The sequence below is a fragment of the Ammodytes marinus genome (assembly GCF_949987685.1).
Source record: "Ammodytes marinus genome assembly, chromosome: 13".
In the NCBI taxonomy this organism is placed as follows: domain Eukaryota; kingdom Metazoa; phylum Chordata; class Actinopteri; order Uranoscopiformes; family Ammodytidae; genus Ammodytes; species Ammodytes marinus.
In genome coordinates this window covers 19,176,675-19,195,015 of record NC_137217.1, presented here as the reverse complement: position 1 = coordinate 19,195,015, position 18,341 = coordinate 19,176,675, and the positions used below count along the sequence as shown (strand labels likewise).

Genomic DNA, 18,341 nt, shown 5'->3' with positions numbered 1-18,341 from the left:
GGTTCAGGGAAGGGTTGGCACAGGGTGTCTTTGGTTACTGTTAGAGAAAGCCGATCCTAGGACAGCAACAGAGGGAGGTTCCTCTCTGTTACAGTGCTGAGAAATCTCCCTCCCCTCCCCTCCCCTTCCCTTCCCTACCCTAAAGTGAACCGGTCTCTGCTGGTCCCACCGTCACCTATGTGCCCATCACGCTGACAGCACCGGGTCTGTCCGGGGCTGGTTTGTCTTCTCTGGGCATGCAGCAGGTGACAACGAATGCAACTCACACATCCCAACAGTCACACAGCATATGAGTGCAGAAAACCCATCCATCAGACCGCAAATCAGCCAACCCGACTGAGACAGGATCTGCTCCAGCACTAGGCCTAAGAGGAGGAAAACCAGCCTTCATCCTCTATTCTCTTCCACCTCTCTTTACTCATTTACTTTCCCCAAGGACCGTTTTCACCTGTTTAACCATCATTAACTTTTAAATCAGTGACAAACCCTTAACTGGAGTTATGTGTTGTCTTGACTCAAAGTTGTCCCCATACAGTTAGAGATCTGGGCTTCACGTCGGCTGCAGACAGATTTTTGGTTGACTTTGGAGATGCTGGGTCAAAGCAGCTTAGTTTCAGAGCTGGTTCAGCTTCAAAAAGTAGACTTTAGGAATGAGCTACAGCACACTAAGATATATCGATAGACAGACATACATACACCATGCACAGTACATTTTCAATGCTAACCCCCCCCCCCCCCACACACACACACACACACACAGCTGTAATACTTATTTTGTCCTGTAGATGGTAACAAATCATAGGAAGCCATGATCAAATCTGTTTCTTTCCTTTCTGTATGAGTTTGTCTGTATGCACGGTTTCATGAGCGTTGACATTGAGTAGCTCTTAACTCAATCACAACAGTAATAGAAAATAAAAGATTATTCCCCTCCACCTTGCTGTATAGCTTATCCTGATTTGAAACTTGGTGTGTATCATTCAGTGAACTTTGAAGAGGGTCTGACAAGAGAAAAACATATTTTCAATACTTTATTTTGAGTAGAGCAACAATAATTCAACAACCGACTAATCACTAGTCGACTGATAAAAAATTAATCTGCATTTTGGGAACTAATAAATCTTGGCTACTCATTCACAAACTATATAAAGTTTTAAATGTGAAATGTACAATTGAGCAGAAGATTGAAACTTGATACTTAGATAAAACATAGTTTATCCATAAATTCTGCCAATTACTCTGTCAACATACTCACATATAAAACGGCAATTACCACAATCATATTAATATATAACACAATGACAGCTGCATGATACTTATAATGATATATGAAAATAACAACAGCAACTATTAAAGTGGTACACTTTCTCAAGCACTGTAATTACCTAACAAATCAAAATTGTTGTACAAAATATATGGAAAGCTTTAGAAATATGGTGATGGTGAAACTACCCAACAACTTAAGTATCCTAAAAATAAACAATCATTTTATTCATTGATTGAATACCTGAACATTTTCATGCAAAAATGACACACATTTCTTAGATTTGTGCATTTCCTGCTTATTTGGAATTATGCCAATATCAAAAATGAATTGAGGCTTTGATAGTTTGCATTGTGAACGTGTCACTTTTGGTTCTGGGTCATTGTAAAGTTCTTTTTTGGGTATTATGTGGTTTTATTACAATCTAAACAGTCAAACCATTGAAGGAGAAAATAATCATCAGTAATAATATATTTTTTACACAGTTACATTTCATGTGCCATGGACCAAAAGTGTCCTTTTGGAGTCTCCAGCTGGTATTTTAGGAAACGGCTAGACATTCCCTTGGAAAAAACAGTGTAAAAAATTCATTTTCTATGGGTTATTTATCAAATTTGAACTGTGATTAGAAAAAGCTTCAGGCAGTTGGACACTTGTTTTGTTTTCAAAATTTAAAAACAAATTGACTCTGCTTTTGTCCAACATCTAGATTTTGGGGCTTTGCAGATTTGCAAATTTACGCATCATTAGTAAGATATTGATGATTTTTCATATTTATTCAAACTTTTTGGAAAATACTGTAATACAAAAAGTTGTTGTTTTAATGTCAGTAATCAACTTGCAAAGTTTCATAATGATATCTATAAGTTTAAAAAATTCCCTATTAGCCCACCCCCATTCGCTTAACAGTGGTTCTGATTTGCTCTATGACCAGGTTGTCCACCCAGGTTGTGATCGTGGAAGGTCCTGGATATAATTTCTGGTGAACAACCTTTTACAACGCTCCATGTCTGTTTTTTAAAAAAAAAAGGGTTTTGCCCCCTAGGTAATTATTACCTTTTAATTATTGTATTGCAGGCTATAGCTCATGCTCTGCGCGCGCGCCCCCTGGAACTGGGAGCGCGCGCGGCGAAGGGGCGGGGCCGCGCGGAATCAGCGCAGGCCAGGGATGAGAAACTTGTCCCGGATATTTACCTAACTATACCTGGGTCTTCCGACGCACCCCGTCCCGAGGGTTTCACTGCAGACAGCCCGATAAATATGGTTCGTCTCTGAAGCGGGTTAACTGAGGTAGACATTTCCTTTTTTGCGTCTTTTTAAAACCTTCTCTTTCCAAAAAAACATTCTCTTTGCCAAAGTAGTTACGAGGACCGCGGTGGTTGGAGGAAAGTTGGCCAGTGGAGTGTTCCTCCTTTTGGGTGTAGCTGTAGAAAAAACTTCATGTTGTCAACAGGTTCCTTGTTCGCGCTGTGGCTCAAAGTACAGCGGGGTCATAGCAGGGTTTATTATTGACAGACTGTCGGACAACAAAGATATGGGCCTAATCCACTGAGTTAGGCCCTGTGTCATTGGTATGTGTTAGGTCTGGGTCTAAATTTTAGTTTAACCATCTATGCTAAGTGTGTTTATGTCCCCACAGCGTTCTTGTGCAGATGAACTTCTGCTAGAAACTATTTTAACTTGTATTGAAAACACCCTCAAGTAAAATAAAGTATTTTTTTATTCCACGTAGTGAAGTAAGAAGTCAACACAAATTGAGATTTCTTACTTTTTTTATTTTTTCATTTATCTTATATGTTATTTTGTATTGTATCTTGTACAGCACTTTGGTCAACTGATGTTGTTTTTAAATGTGCTATAGAAATAATCTAAAATTTGACTTTGACTATGTAGAGGTGAATTCGGGTAATCTGGGACATTGGGTAATCTGGGACACCTATACTCAAATGTATTTATTTCCTTTTCTATCAAAGTTTTGTAAAAAAATTTTACTACAGGTTTAGCATGAATGTCATGCAACTGAAATGATATGACTTCATAGGGGGGATGTCACAGGAAGAGGTAGGGCACTTATCAAACAGAAGTTTCCCTGAGAATTTCGAGAATGGGTCAGTGACATAGGATTCTAATCGATTTAATGTTAAGGATATAAAATGTTAATAATTAACGCATGTTATTGATTTTTTTATTAAATTATGTTTGTGATTAGTTCAAGCAACCAAATATGCAATAATATGTGTTTTAGAATTTTATTTTTCAACCATTTTGTTGCTGTTCCAGATTATCAAATATATGATGATTGATAATCTGGGACAGCATGGTTTGGGTAATCTGGGACAGTCATGAAAATTATCCAAATGGGAAAAATATGCATTTACAGTGTTTAACTACCAGTGCAAAGTACAATACAATAGCCTATCTCATAAAATATATAAAAACATATGACCTATAATTGTCTAAATTGAATGTATTAGGTTTACAGAAGAGAATGGCCCCACAATGTCAGGAAAAGAGAGCACGACTGAAAGACAATGTTTTGAATTAATTCACATGGTAGATCAATTCATCAAGTGTACAATGTATTAGACTTATTCAGGTTTCTTTATGTCATTTTTCCACAATGCTTATATAGGATTTGTTGATATTGGGGCTGAACTGCAGAAAATATGGTGATTTAGGCTTTTTTTAAAGGCTAATACAACTGTCCCAGATTAGAACGTCACCTGTCCCAGATTATCAAATTTAGGCAGAATATTTAATTAGGCACCAAGAACACTAATAGGTGTGGCATGTCTCTTCTTGTTATCATATCTACATTTGTCTTCTCCTGGTGTTGTAGAAAACATCTTAGGGATTTCAGAAATGTATAATGTATAATGCTGAAGTCAAAATTGCGAAAAACTTCCCAGATTACCCAAATTCACCATTATGCGGGCGCATACGTCAACATTATAATAGATGCAAGATGCAAAACACCCAGTGAAGTCGTGGTCTGTACATCATGATGGAGCTGCTTAAATGTAGCATTAACCTGTAAATTCATTAGAGCCTGCAAGAGGGTTATTAAGGGGAACAAGTCATCCAACTGTGGCCTGCTCTGTTTTAATTTATTCAGTGTGTGTCACTGTTGTTCAAACATTAACTCAAACACAGTGCCCTTCCAGAAGCAGTGTGAGGCGGGCCGACTTGGATCCATTAATCGTTGACCTGGAAACAGGACAGGTCAGGACACATGTACGTACATACACACGTCTCACTCACTCACTCACTCACTCACTCACTCACTCACTCACTCACTCACTCACTCACTCACTCACTCACTCACTCACTCACTCACTCACTCACTCACTCACTCATTCACTCACATACAATTAGAAATATTCTCAATGCTAGGGTGAGTTATGGGCTGACAATAAGATGACAAATACGTGCATGCATGCATTAGGTGTGTGTGTGTGTGTGTGTGTGTGGGGTTGTTTGTTTGCATCCATGCTGCGTGCATAGCTTCCAGAGGCTGCTCCGAGATCATTCGTTGCTCTGTGGATGGGGTGTGTTCAACTCTGAAAATGTTTAACATTCTTATCATTCAGCTGCCTACGAAAGGCGTAGAGAAGCCAAGGCAGAGCAGCAGGGAGAGGGAAGGGACATGTTCAGACCCAGGCCAAATAATGAGGAATGAGACACACACAGACACGCACACACACACACACACACACACACACACACACACACACACACACACACACACACACACACACACACACACACACACACACACACACAAATTGAGTCCCTCCTTCGCATTCACTGTGCATTACTCACTGCAGCCCAATATATTACTCAACACACAATATCATCCTTAGGGAGGTGCTTTCATTGCATGACAACAACCTGTTTTTGTGTGTGTGTTCCCAGGTCCCCTCTCACTGTCGCGCTGAGGGCAGGGTGTTTGTCTTGAGAGGGAGGCAGATTTAGAGTGGTAACAGACATGCCAAAACCGGACCTGCTCTGCCTAGTTCAGCTGCTGGACGGCACCATCGAAACCTTCAGAATCAGCGTGCGTAACACACTCACACACTGTTTCCAGTCTGGCTGCTGAGGAGATCATATGTTGCTACTATCCGTCTCTGTTCTCTGCTAATGATCAGCGTGTCACTGCATGATGTAGCGGCCGCCTATTCTTTCCTATTCCCATTGATCGTCTCGTCTCAACCCTGTGACCTTGGCTTTGAAGGGCACGCTCACCTTCTGCACCCCACAGGGAGTTCATCACACTCCTGCATCAGCAGCAGCATGTCAAACGCAAGCCTGACGGCAATGCACACACATGGAGAAAAGCATTCACAGTAATGCTCTCCAGGAGAGCAGCTATGTGTGCAGCATCTTTATGTTAACAGGGGGGATTTCATGGAGACTGCTGTGGTTTGTATTGTGCGAAAGGATTCCAATATTAAACTCTTATTCATGGCAGCTGTTTTTTAATACATTTCCTTTTATTATCTTTGTTCAAGGGAAGTTTGGATGGTTGAATCTGTGACGTAAATATGGGGGAGACAAAAGGGAGGATGAGCTGCGAGTTATCCCTCTGAGCGATTAATAAAACAATGAATATTTCAAACTAGAGAGCGTTGTGCTGCAGATGTTTTTTTGTTTGTTGGAAAAACTGATTTTAACATGGATGTATAATTGATTGTTTTTTTCTGTTTAGAACCATTTATAATTTTTATAAAAAGCCTCAGAAAAAGTAACAGGTTTTAATGAATCATATTTATCCATACATTCAGCACTACTGCAGGACACAGCCGGGTATATTTAGACGTAGAAATAAGCAGCCATTGAATGTAGCTTGAAGGTTTTTGGCCGGTGTCAATGTTGTTTGTTGTTTCCGTTTTTCAGAAGCAGGATGAAGGCCTGGTTCTATTGGACCAAGTATGCCACCACCTGGGCCTGCAGGAGAGGCAGCTCTTCAGTCTGCAGATCAGAGAATCCAGCACAGCCATCTCCTCCATCACAGCCAACACACACTCGCCTGTGAGCTGACTGTTCATCTGCTGAAAATTCACTCGCTGCTTGCTGTTTAGACAATGATAACCTCAGCGTATACTCACATAAGTGCTTCTTTTTTTCTTTTAGCCCCAGATAGCCATTACACTTAATTAATTTCTCTCTCTCTCTCTCTTTCTCTCTTTTTCTCTCTCTCTCTCTCTCAGAGATGGTTGGAGCCCGAGAAACCCTTGAAGAAGCAGATAAAAGGTATCCTCCCCAGATTTCACTGTCTGTGCTTAGAATAACTCTACTAATACAACTTTCTTTTTAACTACATTTATAGTTAGGAAATGCAAAAATAAATAAGCAAGATGAACTTGTCAATGTGCATATGCCATTTTTTCTAACTAAACATTTCTCTGCAGGTCTTGCTTCTCCCTTTTATCTCAACTTCAGAGTACGATTCTTCATCTCTGATCCCAACTCTCTGCAGTATGAACAGACCAGGTTAGTACATGTATCTATTTGTTAAAGGTGTTTCTGTAGAGCGGTATGACTCAGAAAGGTCTTGTTTCTCTCTCAGGAATTATGGGTGGAATAAGGAATATTGGTGTCTATCTTTTATCACTATCAATGCTTAGCTCACTCCTCAGCCAAATATATACATAAATTCCTATTTTGTCCGATACAATATAGACGTGAGTTGGTAAAGTTCCTCTGGTCTCGTCCCCACAGGCACCTGTACTTCCTCCAGATCAGGAGTGACATCAGAGAAGGACGGTTAGTGACACTCACAAACACCACCACCCATCCCCACTGTGAGCACAGTTTGTGTTTGGCTGTCACAGGCTATAATCATGGTGTGTGATTGCAGGTTGCAGTGCCCACTGAGTGCAGCTGTAGTGTTGGCCTCTTACGCTGTGCAGTGTAAGTCCTGTCTCATCCGGGAGACACAAATGATTAATGACTTAATAATAACCGCCTGAGTAATTATTCCTGTTGAGGATGCTCTCAATAAGCAGCAGCAAGCTTACAGGAGTACCCCAGATGCTGGCATGTGTATCTGGTTGTGTGTTTAGTGTTTGAATTCTCTTTTTATCTATTTTTCGTCACCTGCAGCGGAGATGGGGGATCACTGTCCGTCCCGACTCCCTGGCTACCTCTCAAAGTGCCACTTCATTCCGGAGCAGGATGAAGACCTTCTGTCCAAAATAGAGGATCTGCATCCACAGCACAAGTAATGCTCACTGTTCAATTCATTTAGTTACCACTAAAAAAACAACTGGTTTGTTGTTGCATTTGTTTCCTGTTGTTTTGCATGTGACTGGTTGTGTGTGTATGTACTTTCCCAGGGGGCTGAAGCAGAGCGAGGCCGAGCTGTGTTTCCTCAACACAGCCCGGACGCTGGAGCTCTATGGGGTGGAGCTGCACGCCGCCTTGGTAGAGTGATTCCATCGATTCAACAACCTTGTAAAATCTCATGTTCTAGTTAAATGTCTTCTCATGCGCGACTTGTTCTCCCCCCTTGCCATCCTTTCTCTCAGGACACACACAACTGCCCTCTGATGGTTGGTTTGGCCTCTAGCGGTGTTGCAGTATTCTGCAACATGATCTGCTCCAGTTTCTTTCCATGGTGAGTAATGATGCCGCTAATAACGTGGCATTTTGTCCCTGCATTTGTTTTTTCTCAACTATTCAAACGATTGCATTCTCATGTTTCGCATATAGGGGGAACATCATCAAGATTTCATTCAAGAGGAAACGCTTTCTTATACATCTGAAACGCAAACATGTGAGTCCCTCTCCCATTCTTTGCTACTTAATCGTTAATAGATTTACTCCAAACAAATTGTTGCTCTTAATTGATCTACACCAGGGGTGTCAAACATACGGCCCGCGGGCCGGATCCGGCCCGCGAGATGATTTGATCAGGCCCGCGACCTGTAGAGCATAAATTTCTGAGTATGTCAAAAAAAAAAGTAAGTCTCTAGCCCATTCCTGTGAGGAGTTATGAATTTTTAAAGAAATAACCGAAATGCTCACTCCTGCCGCTAGGGGGCAGCCTAAATAAAAAAAGCACATTTTAGCAACGTGGGAAATGGTAAATGGCAATCCTGCTTCACCGCTATTAATGTTTCCTACAGTGCTTTATGGCAAAGTAAAAACCAAAAAAAAAAAAACATTTTTATTTTTAGTACATTTATTTTATTACTTTTTTATAAAAATAAAACTATTTTTATTTTTAGTGCTGAACAATTAATGTACTAGCAAGCGTGGTGTGTCTGCGGCTCTGTGTGCGCAAAACGAGCAGGAGCATGCTAGTGTAGGCCTACAAGATTTATTTCCTAATTTTCAATGCTGCTTTATTTTTATGTTTTAAATTGGGAAAAACGAATTCCAAAACAACCAATAACCTCTGTATTTAAAAATAAATCAAAACAGTAGAAGTTGCACTTTTATTTAATTGTATTTTGTCTGCATGTTTGCACAAAATGTGTCCCTGTACATATAGTAAACAAAATTGGACAACTGTAAGGTCAGTGCCTGTTGTATTTGTGTATTCAAATAAACAGTTGTTTATTTCATTAGTGCACATTGGCTAAATTTTTGCTGCGGCGCTACGCGCCGCACCTCCTATTCCCATGGCCGGCAGCAACCTTTACTAAGACATCTCCTGGGGGGTACAGAGATCCCTTGTGATCCGTGATAATGTAGGTTACAAATGTAGGCTGAGTGATAAAGCATATTACTGAAAAACAAAGTTAGGGATTTGGAGTTATTTTGCCATTATTTTACTAGTCCGGCCCACCTGAGATCAGAGAGGCTGTATGTGGCCCTCGAACCAAAATGAGTTTGACACCCCTGATCTACACACTTGGCTTGTGAATCCGTTGAAAATTTGGTGTGACAGCACAATGTTTTTAATTGCTTTTATATCGAGCTGTGATGTATTAAGAGCTGAAGTTACGTAGGACCTAGGCTTTTATGCTCAGAATTTTCATTCTTCAACTCCACTTTTGCAAGCTTTGCTACGTGGTCTACATAGATGTGGGTATTGCATTCATTGAATGATTCATATTCTGACTTTTTGGGAGGTGAGTAAATTATAAATAATTCATAAAAATATGAGAAGAGAGAGAGAAGAGTTTTTATTCTTACCAACAAAACCAACCTTTGGCAGCTGATGTTTCATATGGGCAATGTGACATTTAATCTTGTAAATTGTGCATGTTGCAGGGGGAGACCCAGGATTGTGAGGTGTCCCTGATTCTGCCCTGTCCCAAGACATGTAAGAACCTGTGGCGGTCCTGTGTAGATCATCACTCCTTCTTCTCCTCCAACCGGACTTCCAGGAGCCCCAAGCACAACAACAGCACAGTCCAGTCCTACAAAAAGCTGATAACGCAACACCTGGGCCTCGGCAACAGTAAAACTGAGAGGTGAGCCTGCGCTTGTGCGAGAATATTCACACGTGCATTCTTGTCAGAAGTACTGAACTTTCCTTTTGCTTTCCCCAATTCACAGCGGTCCAGTGTGCCAGCGTGTGGTGGGAGGGATGGTGTGGAACCCGGTCCTGCGGAGGTCAATTTCATCTGACTATCTCGAGACCAAGAGTCTGCCCTCTAGATCGCCCCCAACCACCCCCAACTGGTACTACCAGCAGCATCAATCTCAACTATCATGAGAAACTGCAGTTTTTCCCCCCCTGCTCAGATTGTGTCCTGTTGTTTGACCAACACCATCTCCTTCTGAACTTGTTTTGAGCAAAACCCACCTAAATGCAAGCTTGTTTCTGCCACAGGCGAAGTCCTCGAATACGCCACGGCATCTGTAAACCTCGCCCGTCCTCAGTTGAACTGAGCAATGACCTGAAAGACACGTGGGAGGGGGAGGATGTCTTCTACACGTACAGGGCGTCTGTGAGCAGCAGCAAGGACAGTGAAGGAGATGCTTCACCGCATCAGTTAGTATCAATTACAGCAGAAATGGTTTCTGTCTACCCCTCAGGCTCACACAATCAATCTCATTTTCTCAAATCAGTTCGTTTTTGACATGACTTATGTTGGGGCTGGAAGTTAAATCATTTTTATAAGCAATAAGATTTAGTTTCGTACCCTGATATTCATCCATCCAACAGCAACTGATATGACAGCTGTTGCTTTCAAAATGGCAAAGGTTTAACTTTGATGTTAATTCTTACCAACAGAAACTCCCAGCTGATGCCTTCACTAGTTGGCCTCTAGACCACTCCGTATAATTTTGATATCTGGGTGTGTGTAAAGATCGTTTGAAGAGCTCTTAAAGTGTTATTTTAGACACCTATCATGGTAAATACTGTGTAGACAACACTATAGTCTTGTGCTTTCATCTTCATATCACAATGGAAATATTTGTCAAAAAACGGGACAAAACTGCATTGTTTTTGGCATAAGTGATCATCAAATCTACAAAATGGTGACAAATAAATCTGTTAATATCATCTTTCAGCCTTTCCACCACTTATAACCACGGGACAGATGACGTTCTGTCGCGAACTCATGACAGTATAGGTGAGGAGGAAGGTGACCACAGCTTACACAACTACAATAAGGTCAGATCATGAACTGTAAATAAGAGAATCCCTGTATTTCTGTCCATGCGGTTGTGTGAGGGTGCCGCATATACTATGATTTGATTCTGAGTTCTTATGTCCACGCAGGTCGACGGAGACTTAATGCTGATATGTATCGCCCCTGATCAAGAGGGAAGGTTTGGCTTCAATGTTAAAGTGGGTCTCTTTCTCTCTTTTTCTCTCTCTCTCTCGCACTCTTTTATGTGTATTTTAACCTCAACACAATGCAAAGTGATATGTGTTTTTTTACTTATTATGCTTGTGTGTCACTCCTCAACTCTTGCTCCATTTCATTTCCCAACTCCTCCTAGGGCGGAGTGGATCAGAAGATGCCTTTAGCCATATCCCATGTTAAACCGGACTCTCCGGTAAGAACTGACTCAGATAGTGTGTCTGTGGTTTGACGGTCTGGTGGTGTCTTCAGGTTGTCACAGTAACTTGGTGATTAAATGCGATCCCAGTATGGACTGATGGATAGATTTTTAGCAGTGACTGCAAAGACACAATTTGAAGGCGTCCCCTTTGGCTTTAGGAAGGCAGTGCTTCTCAAGTGCTGGCAAGCGTGATGTGTGCTTGTATGGTCATATCCGTGCGAAACGCCGCGATTTGCAGTAAATAAATGTCCACATGTATCTCCAAGTGTCTCTGTAGGCTATTTAAAAAGAAATCAAGCAAGTAGACTAAAAATAACATTAATGAATTATTGGTTATCGCATCACAGAAGGCCCATTGGCCTATAATAATAAAAAAAAACACCACCTTAACTATGTTTACAGTTTAAAAATGTTTTGAATGAAATGCAAACCTCAGTGAATCATTGCCTTGTTTCTCTGTCCTGAGATTCACACAGACTGAGCAGTCTTGTTTAAATGTTACAAATTGAGCTAATAAACTGAGCTTTGAATTTCTTTGCTGCAGAAGAATCTCAGCTAATTTGTTATCTAATTTGATAATAAGGTGATTGTATGCAGAATGCTTGTGCCAGAAACTCATACAGTGGTTTTGTACAGATAAATAAATAAATATTAGCAGGTTCTCAATAGTATTTCAATTTAGGGGGGGGCGCGAAAAAAATTCTGTCTCCTAGGGGGGGGCATGACAGAAAATTATTGAGAACCACTGCCTTAAGGGATGTTTCACTATTTCCAAATTATTTAATACAGATTAATCAATAATAAATAAAAAATAAAATTAACTTTAGAATAGCCTTATTGATACTGGATTTTTGGGGCTAATACTGATATTGAAATCCAATAACTATATACCTTGATTCAGATCCCTTGGATTTATCTGCTTTCAAATTGTGACGAAGACACGTACTGAGCGGAACATTTTATAGTTGAAAAATAACATTTCTAGTAAAGAGATACCGTTCTAGACTGAAAGATGAGATCGGCTTGTGGAGTGAAGACCGTCTGCTTTTAAATGCCTGTGTGTTGTATTCAGGCGGGGCGATGTGAGCCCAAACTCCTGGAGGGAGACCTGTTGGTGCTCATCAACGGCCGAGACATTTCTGAACACACACATGACCAGGTTGTCATGTTCATACGAGCCAGCAGAGAGTCGCACTCCAGAGAGCTGGCCTTGCTCATCAGACGTAAAGGTGTGTGTGTGTGTGTGTGTGTGTGTGTGTGTGTGTGTGTGTGTGTGTGTGTGTGTGTGTGTGTGTGTGTGTGGCAGAGTGATCCAAGTGTGCATGCTGTCCTGTCATGTTTCTATGAATATTCATCACAGCCTCAAACCGCCTTTGTGTTCTAGGTACTGGCAGGGTGGCACCCATGCTGCAGCTACCTCCCGCCCTCACACTAACCAGCCAATTACCGGGAGACAAGCCGCTGTCACCTGGCCTGTCGGGGCGGGTCACGACACTGAAGGAATCGATGAGACAGCTAGAGAGAGGAATACAGTCTGGCACACTCTGTTTCCACTTTGAGGTATTTAATTTGCTCAACAGTGCTTTGATACTTAAAAGTGTATTTATAGGCAGGACTAAAATATATCTTTGTTTGTCCCATTCTTTTATTTAGAGGTCATAACAAGCCTTTTAAGCGTGGATTTTGGGACAGATGTTGGCCCAAATCCTTACTGGGACTCCTGGCAAAAAAAAAAACAAAGATGTTGGGACTGTACTTTTTGTTTGTGTGCTTCATGCTTGTATTTGTTCTTAGAATTTATACAGGAGGAAGCCTGGTATGTCACTAACCTGCGCTCGGCTCCCAGAGAACATGGACAAGAATCGTTATAAGGATGTTTTACCCTGTAAGTTTCGGACTGTCCGTGTGTCTCTGCCCTGCTGTGCGTCTCTAGTCAACTCTACCTTCATACACACACACACACACACACACACACACACACATGCACACACACACACACACTGCTCTGTGCTACCATTCTAACCTTGATCCAGGGGTGGCACATCATGAAATATAATTGGTTGAGCCTGTGGTGGGTCGATGTATCCTTTGTGACCCCCACCCGCTGACATCCCACTCTCCTTTCAGATGATGCTACAAGAGTGATGCTCCAGGGCCGGGAGGACTATGTGAATGCCAGCCACGTTACGGTGCGCATCACTGATACAAAGCCGCGTGTCTTGTCCCTGTCTGGGTCTCAATGTAACTCAACCTCTGCGTGGTGTGTTCATCTGTGTGTGTTTATTTGTCTCCTAGGTGGCGCCCCCCGTGTCTGGTGTATGTTTACGTTATGTTGCGGCTCAGGGTCCATTGCCACAGACCTGTACTCACTTTTGGCAGACTGTTTGGGAGCAACAGACACACACCATCATCATGCTTACAACTCTGACAGAGAGGGGACGGGTATACATACTTCTCCTCGTCATACTTTTCCACTGTAGACAGCCACATTCACACAGGAAAAGGGAAATGAGGAAACGGCAAGGGAGCCACTTGGAAGTACAGCTCAGTATCAGTGGTGCATTAACACAGTGATTACTGCAGCACAACTTGCACATTATAACATGCTGCTTCGTGTCTTCTCCCGTACATGATAACTGTAATTACAAGATCAGGGGGCTGTTTGCACACACCACTAATCAATTTGCCCAATTGTGAGTAATTGCAGGGTTTCACACTGTAGAGGATAGTGTGAACTGGCTGCTAATGAAATAGATCCTTTTGAGGATTAAAGATACAAAGACAGAGGAAGCGAGATATGAAGGTCTATGAATAAAGATAACTCTAGTCTGGACTCAGTTGCTTGGTAACAAGATGCTTTTGATAATTGATAATTTTCTTCATATTTGTCAAGTGGTCTGAGTTTCTCTACACTGGTGGTCTGAGCACACACATACAGTATATTGACAATCAGTTCACATTGTGCTGCTGATGATTGCTTTTGTTTCCCAGACTGCCGGGCGGAACATACAAGGCTGTTTAATATGAGTTTGATTTCACAAGAGACGAGCGCAGTCGATGTAGCAGTGGTAGTAAATTGCAACTTGACTGATGACTCATGTCGGATGTAATGTCATTTGTCGGTGATCTCACCCACTTACAGACCAAGTGCCACCAGTACTGGCCCCATCCGCCAGAAGCAAAGGACTATGGGCACATGCGGGTGAAGTGCCACTCGGAGGAGTGCAACCTGGCGTATGTGACAAGACAGTTTACCCTGACACACACACAGGTACAGTAAGCAAATTGGGCAGTGATGACAGCGGAACTATTTTGATAGTTGAATTATGTTTTAAAGTATACAAACTAAACACTCTCTTGTTTAACATTCTCAGACATGAAAATGTGCTGCTTTGTATTAACATAGTTAATACTATATATTTGGATTTTAGATTTGGACATTGTTTTTCTTAAATAAGCCAAACAGTTCATTGAGAAAATGTTTAGAAGATGAATCTATGATGAAATCACTAGTTAGCAGCCCCTTGCAGCAAAGTTCACGTCTGCTTCCTTTTCCACATAAGACCTGAGCAGAGCATGACCACGGTCACACAGCACGGAGCTTCTCTGTTTGTATGTTTGTAGTGACATGTGCCACATTTGGGCCATATGTCCCACAACAGAGCCCACCACAGGCAGCAACCACTCCTGGCAAACTATTTGCAGCAGACCCGCAGTCACTTCCGTGTTGGTGGTTTGGGTGTGTGTGTGTCCATGGGTGGGTGTGTGCATGGGTTAGTTTGTGTTATTGCTTTTCATGGCACACCTGTGTGTTGGCGTGCAGGTCTTTTTGAGGAGTTTATATGGCAGGAAATCAGATTAAAGGAGACGTTTTACACCATGACTTCCAATGGCGTAAAGGTAAATAAACAGATAATGCTCAAAGAGGCATGAAGATTGAATGCACTCACATGCATACATAGATTCTGCTGTGTTGGCCCATCTGTTCCTTTGGCGGAGGGAGTTAATCCCCGCATGGAATCACGGGATACATGACCGATATAAACTATAAACTCAGCCATTATTTTTTTCCAGTTCTGGTCCCTGGTATCCTCTTTGCACTCCACCTGTTTCATCTTACTATGTCCCTCTTTGCTGCTTAATCTCGGTGTCACCTACTGGTCACATGTAGTGTAATCATTTTCAATACAAGTTGACATGAAATACTTTGGATATCCCCGATTATCTGCCATCTTTTGATTGTGTGTGTGTGTGTGTGTGTGTGTGTGTGTGTGTGTGTGTGTGTGTGTGTGTGTGTGTGTGTGTGTGTGTGTGTGTGTGTGTGTGTGTGTGTGTGTGTGTGTGTGTGTGTGTGTGTGTGTGTGTGTGTGTGTGTGTGTGTGTGTGTGTGTGTGTGTGTGTGTGTGTGTGTGTGTGTGTGTGTGTGTGTGTGTGTGTGTGTGTGTTAGCGGGGTGAGGAGCGTGCCGTCACACACCTGCAGTATGTTGCGTGGCCAGACCATGGAGTGCCTGATGACCCTTCAGACTTTCTGCTGTTTATCAACTCAGTCAGGGAGAGGAGGAGAGATGAAGAGCCACTAATGGTACACTGCAGGTAACACGCACACACACACACACACACACACAGACACAAGTGAGCACACACTTAATTGAAGTCTGCCAGCATGTACTGTACCTGCCTCTTCTGTACACCTTATGCTGTGTTTGTTTGAATTACTCTTTCAGCGCTGGGATTGGACGGACAGGTGTTCTGATGACTATGGAAACGGCGCTGACTCTGCTGGATGACGGCTTGCCGATTTTCCCGCTGGACATTGTGAAAACGCTGAGAGATCAGCGAGCCATGATGGTTCAGACCACGGTACAGGGAAACACAACAAAGCTGTATGGGGGGGGGGAGCTTAAATTTATCAAATGATACTTATAGCCACAGTAAATGTGAAGCTGGAATTGGTCTTCCACTTATTTATCATTTAAAGTCCATTCAGTTGGCATTGGAGAGAAGCGTAACTGAAATGAACTGTGCCAGGGATGACTTTCTAGAGGCCAGATTCAATTTGTTTTTACGTCTGTGGGATCTTGCATCTTAAACCTTCATTAATTCACAGAAGCTAATGGCCTCAGTGTTAAAGTGATGGCTGAACGTTGTGCTCCAAAACTCTACTCATGTGTCTGTAGAGGGAGGAGATGAAAGTGTTACTCATGGCTTTGAAGGGAGGTAGTGCTGGGAATATGGCAACCCGCCAGTCACAAGCCAGTGCATAGGCCACTACTGCTACCACTATCACCCTTATTTTGAAATGAGATCCAGTCCCTGGGGCTCCTTCTCTCTGATGCTTTTGTGCTGATGAAATGCTTCCTCGTGTTTTTGTGTAATGGAAAACATGCACAGTCAGAGGACAAACCTTGGTGTTAGGGATCCACGTTTGACAATTTTGTTTGTGATCGAATAAATTCTAAACGGGCGGTTGCTCGCGTTGTAGTGGTTAGAGCGCCCTCCCATAAGGCTCAGTCCCTGTCACAGCAGACCCAGGTTCAAGTCGGGCACGCGGTCGTTCATTGCATGTCATTCCCCTTTCTTTTTGCAAAAGATTATTTTATTAGCAAATTTTTATTAGACTGTTTGGAGGGACAGAGATGAGATGGGGCAAAGAGGGGAATGACATGCAGAGAACGACCACAGGCCGGATTTGAATCAGCAGTCTGCTGCTTCTGAGGACCGAGCATATTTTGGGGGGACGCTCTAACCACTACACCTTGAGCGCCCCAAATCATTCACCTTTCTTCTATCCCCATTTCCTCTTACAGCAGCGTATTTACACATGTTGGTTGTGTTTTGTGAGTGTGTCTGCAACACAAGGAGTGTTTGTGGGTTTGACTTAAAATTAACTACCGTGGTCATTTTAATTGTGATGAAGAAATTTACCTATTAATCAGTGTGGCTCATTGATTTGTTCTTAGTCAATTTTGGTCAACAATGGATCCCCCAAAATCAGATCGACCAGTTTCACAGATCACACCTATCGATAGAATCAATTCAGTGGTGAAAAACATAGACTCTAACCTGTAAAAACATTTCAAAAACTGTGTCTTGTCTTATCACCAAATAATAAGACTTTGTCATGTTGTGTGTTACAGTGTCAGTTCCAGTTTGTGTGTGAGGCTCTTCTACAAGTCTACAAAGAGAAAGAGGAGGGATCTGCAGCCCCGTAGCCCAAATCAGCAACAGGACCAACACAGACACAAAGCGTTTCAGCCTCATGTCATTGCAGGCGACAGAAGGACTTACTGCAACGGATCAGCACACAGACTGGATAATGAGAGTATAACTCGCTTCAGAGCGCAGCCGTCTGTGATCTGTGTCGCCCCGATTCAACCTGAGAGTGCTTCTTACACCTAGACGGCCTTAGTATTTGCTGATAGTGCATCGAGCTTGTAGAAGCTGCCGTCTACATAGAGACAGATGTAAGACGGATGTGAACTGCTGATTTCTGTCCAAGGGGCCACTCAGGAATGTTGCCTCCACGTATTAAACTATGTGGGCCTTAGACGGATGCCTCCCAGTCCATGGTTTGGGGGGTCCGGAGCAGGATCGTTATAATCTGTAGTTCATCTGTGTCCAGAGAAGCAGAGCAAGGCCGTCTTTAGATCACTACATCAGATACTGTAGGTTCATGTAGGTGGTGCAGCATGGCACGCTGTTTGAAGGGGCAGCGATTAACCTTCTGTTCCACACTTAAATTATTAAGACACTAAATAAACACACTGATTTATACTGATGTGTCTGCTCTGTCATTTTATCTGATGGTGTACAAATTGGATCATTAAATGGGAACATTTCACTTTATGTTGACGTTGACTTATAGGCAACACAAGCCTTTTTCATATTCCCTTTGCAGAAAGAAGCTATTGAGTAAAGTGATCAGTGGTCTGGTTAACCTTCATCTGAGTGCCTCTAAGACTGCCATCATATCAGTGCATCCATCAAGGCGTCACAAATCAGCCCAACTTCTTTGACCCCAGATCGAAATGTAATATCGCAGTGAGGACTTAAGTATCTCTGCAGGTTTATGATGTTGATATTCTTTAAAGATGCTGTAAAATT

At 42.2% G+C, this 18,341-nt stretch overlaps 1 protein-coding gene across 5 annotated transcripts; it reads left to right on the top strand.

The window, feature by feature from the left end:
* The first annotated feature begins 2,416 nt into the window (after positions 1–2,416).
* On the top strand, positions 2,417–18,083 carry ptpn3 (protein tyrosine phosphatase non-receptor type 3). 5 transcript variants are annotated; one of them, XM_080039989.1, is made up of 27 exons: positions 2,417–2,554; positions 4,429–4,486; positions 5,180–5,321; positions 6,161–6,295; positions 6,475–6,517; positions 6,676–6,757; positions 6,986–7,030; positions 7,125–7,177; positions 7,370–7,487; positions 7,603–7,690; positions 7,795–7,883; positions 7,979–8,042; positions 9,488–9,690; positions 9,776–9,901; positions 10,053–10,214; positions 10,739–10,841; positions 10,950–11,018; positions 11,174–11,230; positions 12,309–12,465; positions 12,621–12,796; positions 13,031–13,121; positions 13,364–13,425; positions 13,532–13,678; positions 14,379–14,507; positions 15,685–15,830; positions 15,962–16,097; positions 17,375–18,083. In XM_080039989.1, the coding sequence occupies exons 3-27, from the start codon at positions 5,253–5,255 to the stop codon at positions 17,447–17,449; spliced, it is 2,625 nt and encodes an 874-aa protein (XP_079896115.1). In that variant the 5' UTR covers positions 2,417–2,554; positions 4,429–4,486; positions 5,180–5,252; the 3' UTR covers positions 17,450–18,083. The 5 variants fall into 5 exon arrangements, with proteins under 5 accessions (XP_079896115.1, XP_079896112.1, XP_079896114.1 ...); XM_080039986.1 differs by having other exon boundaries at positions 4,429–4,498; XM_080039988.1 differs by having other exon boundaries at positions 4,418–4,486.
* Positions 18,084–18,341: the final 258 nt, after the last annotated feature.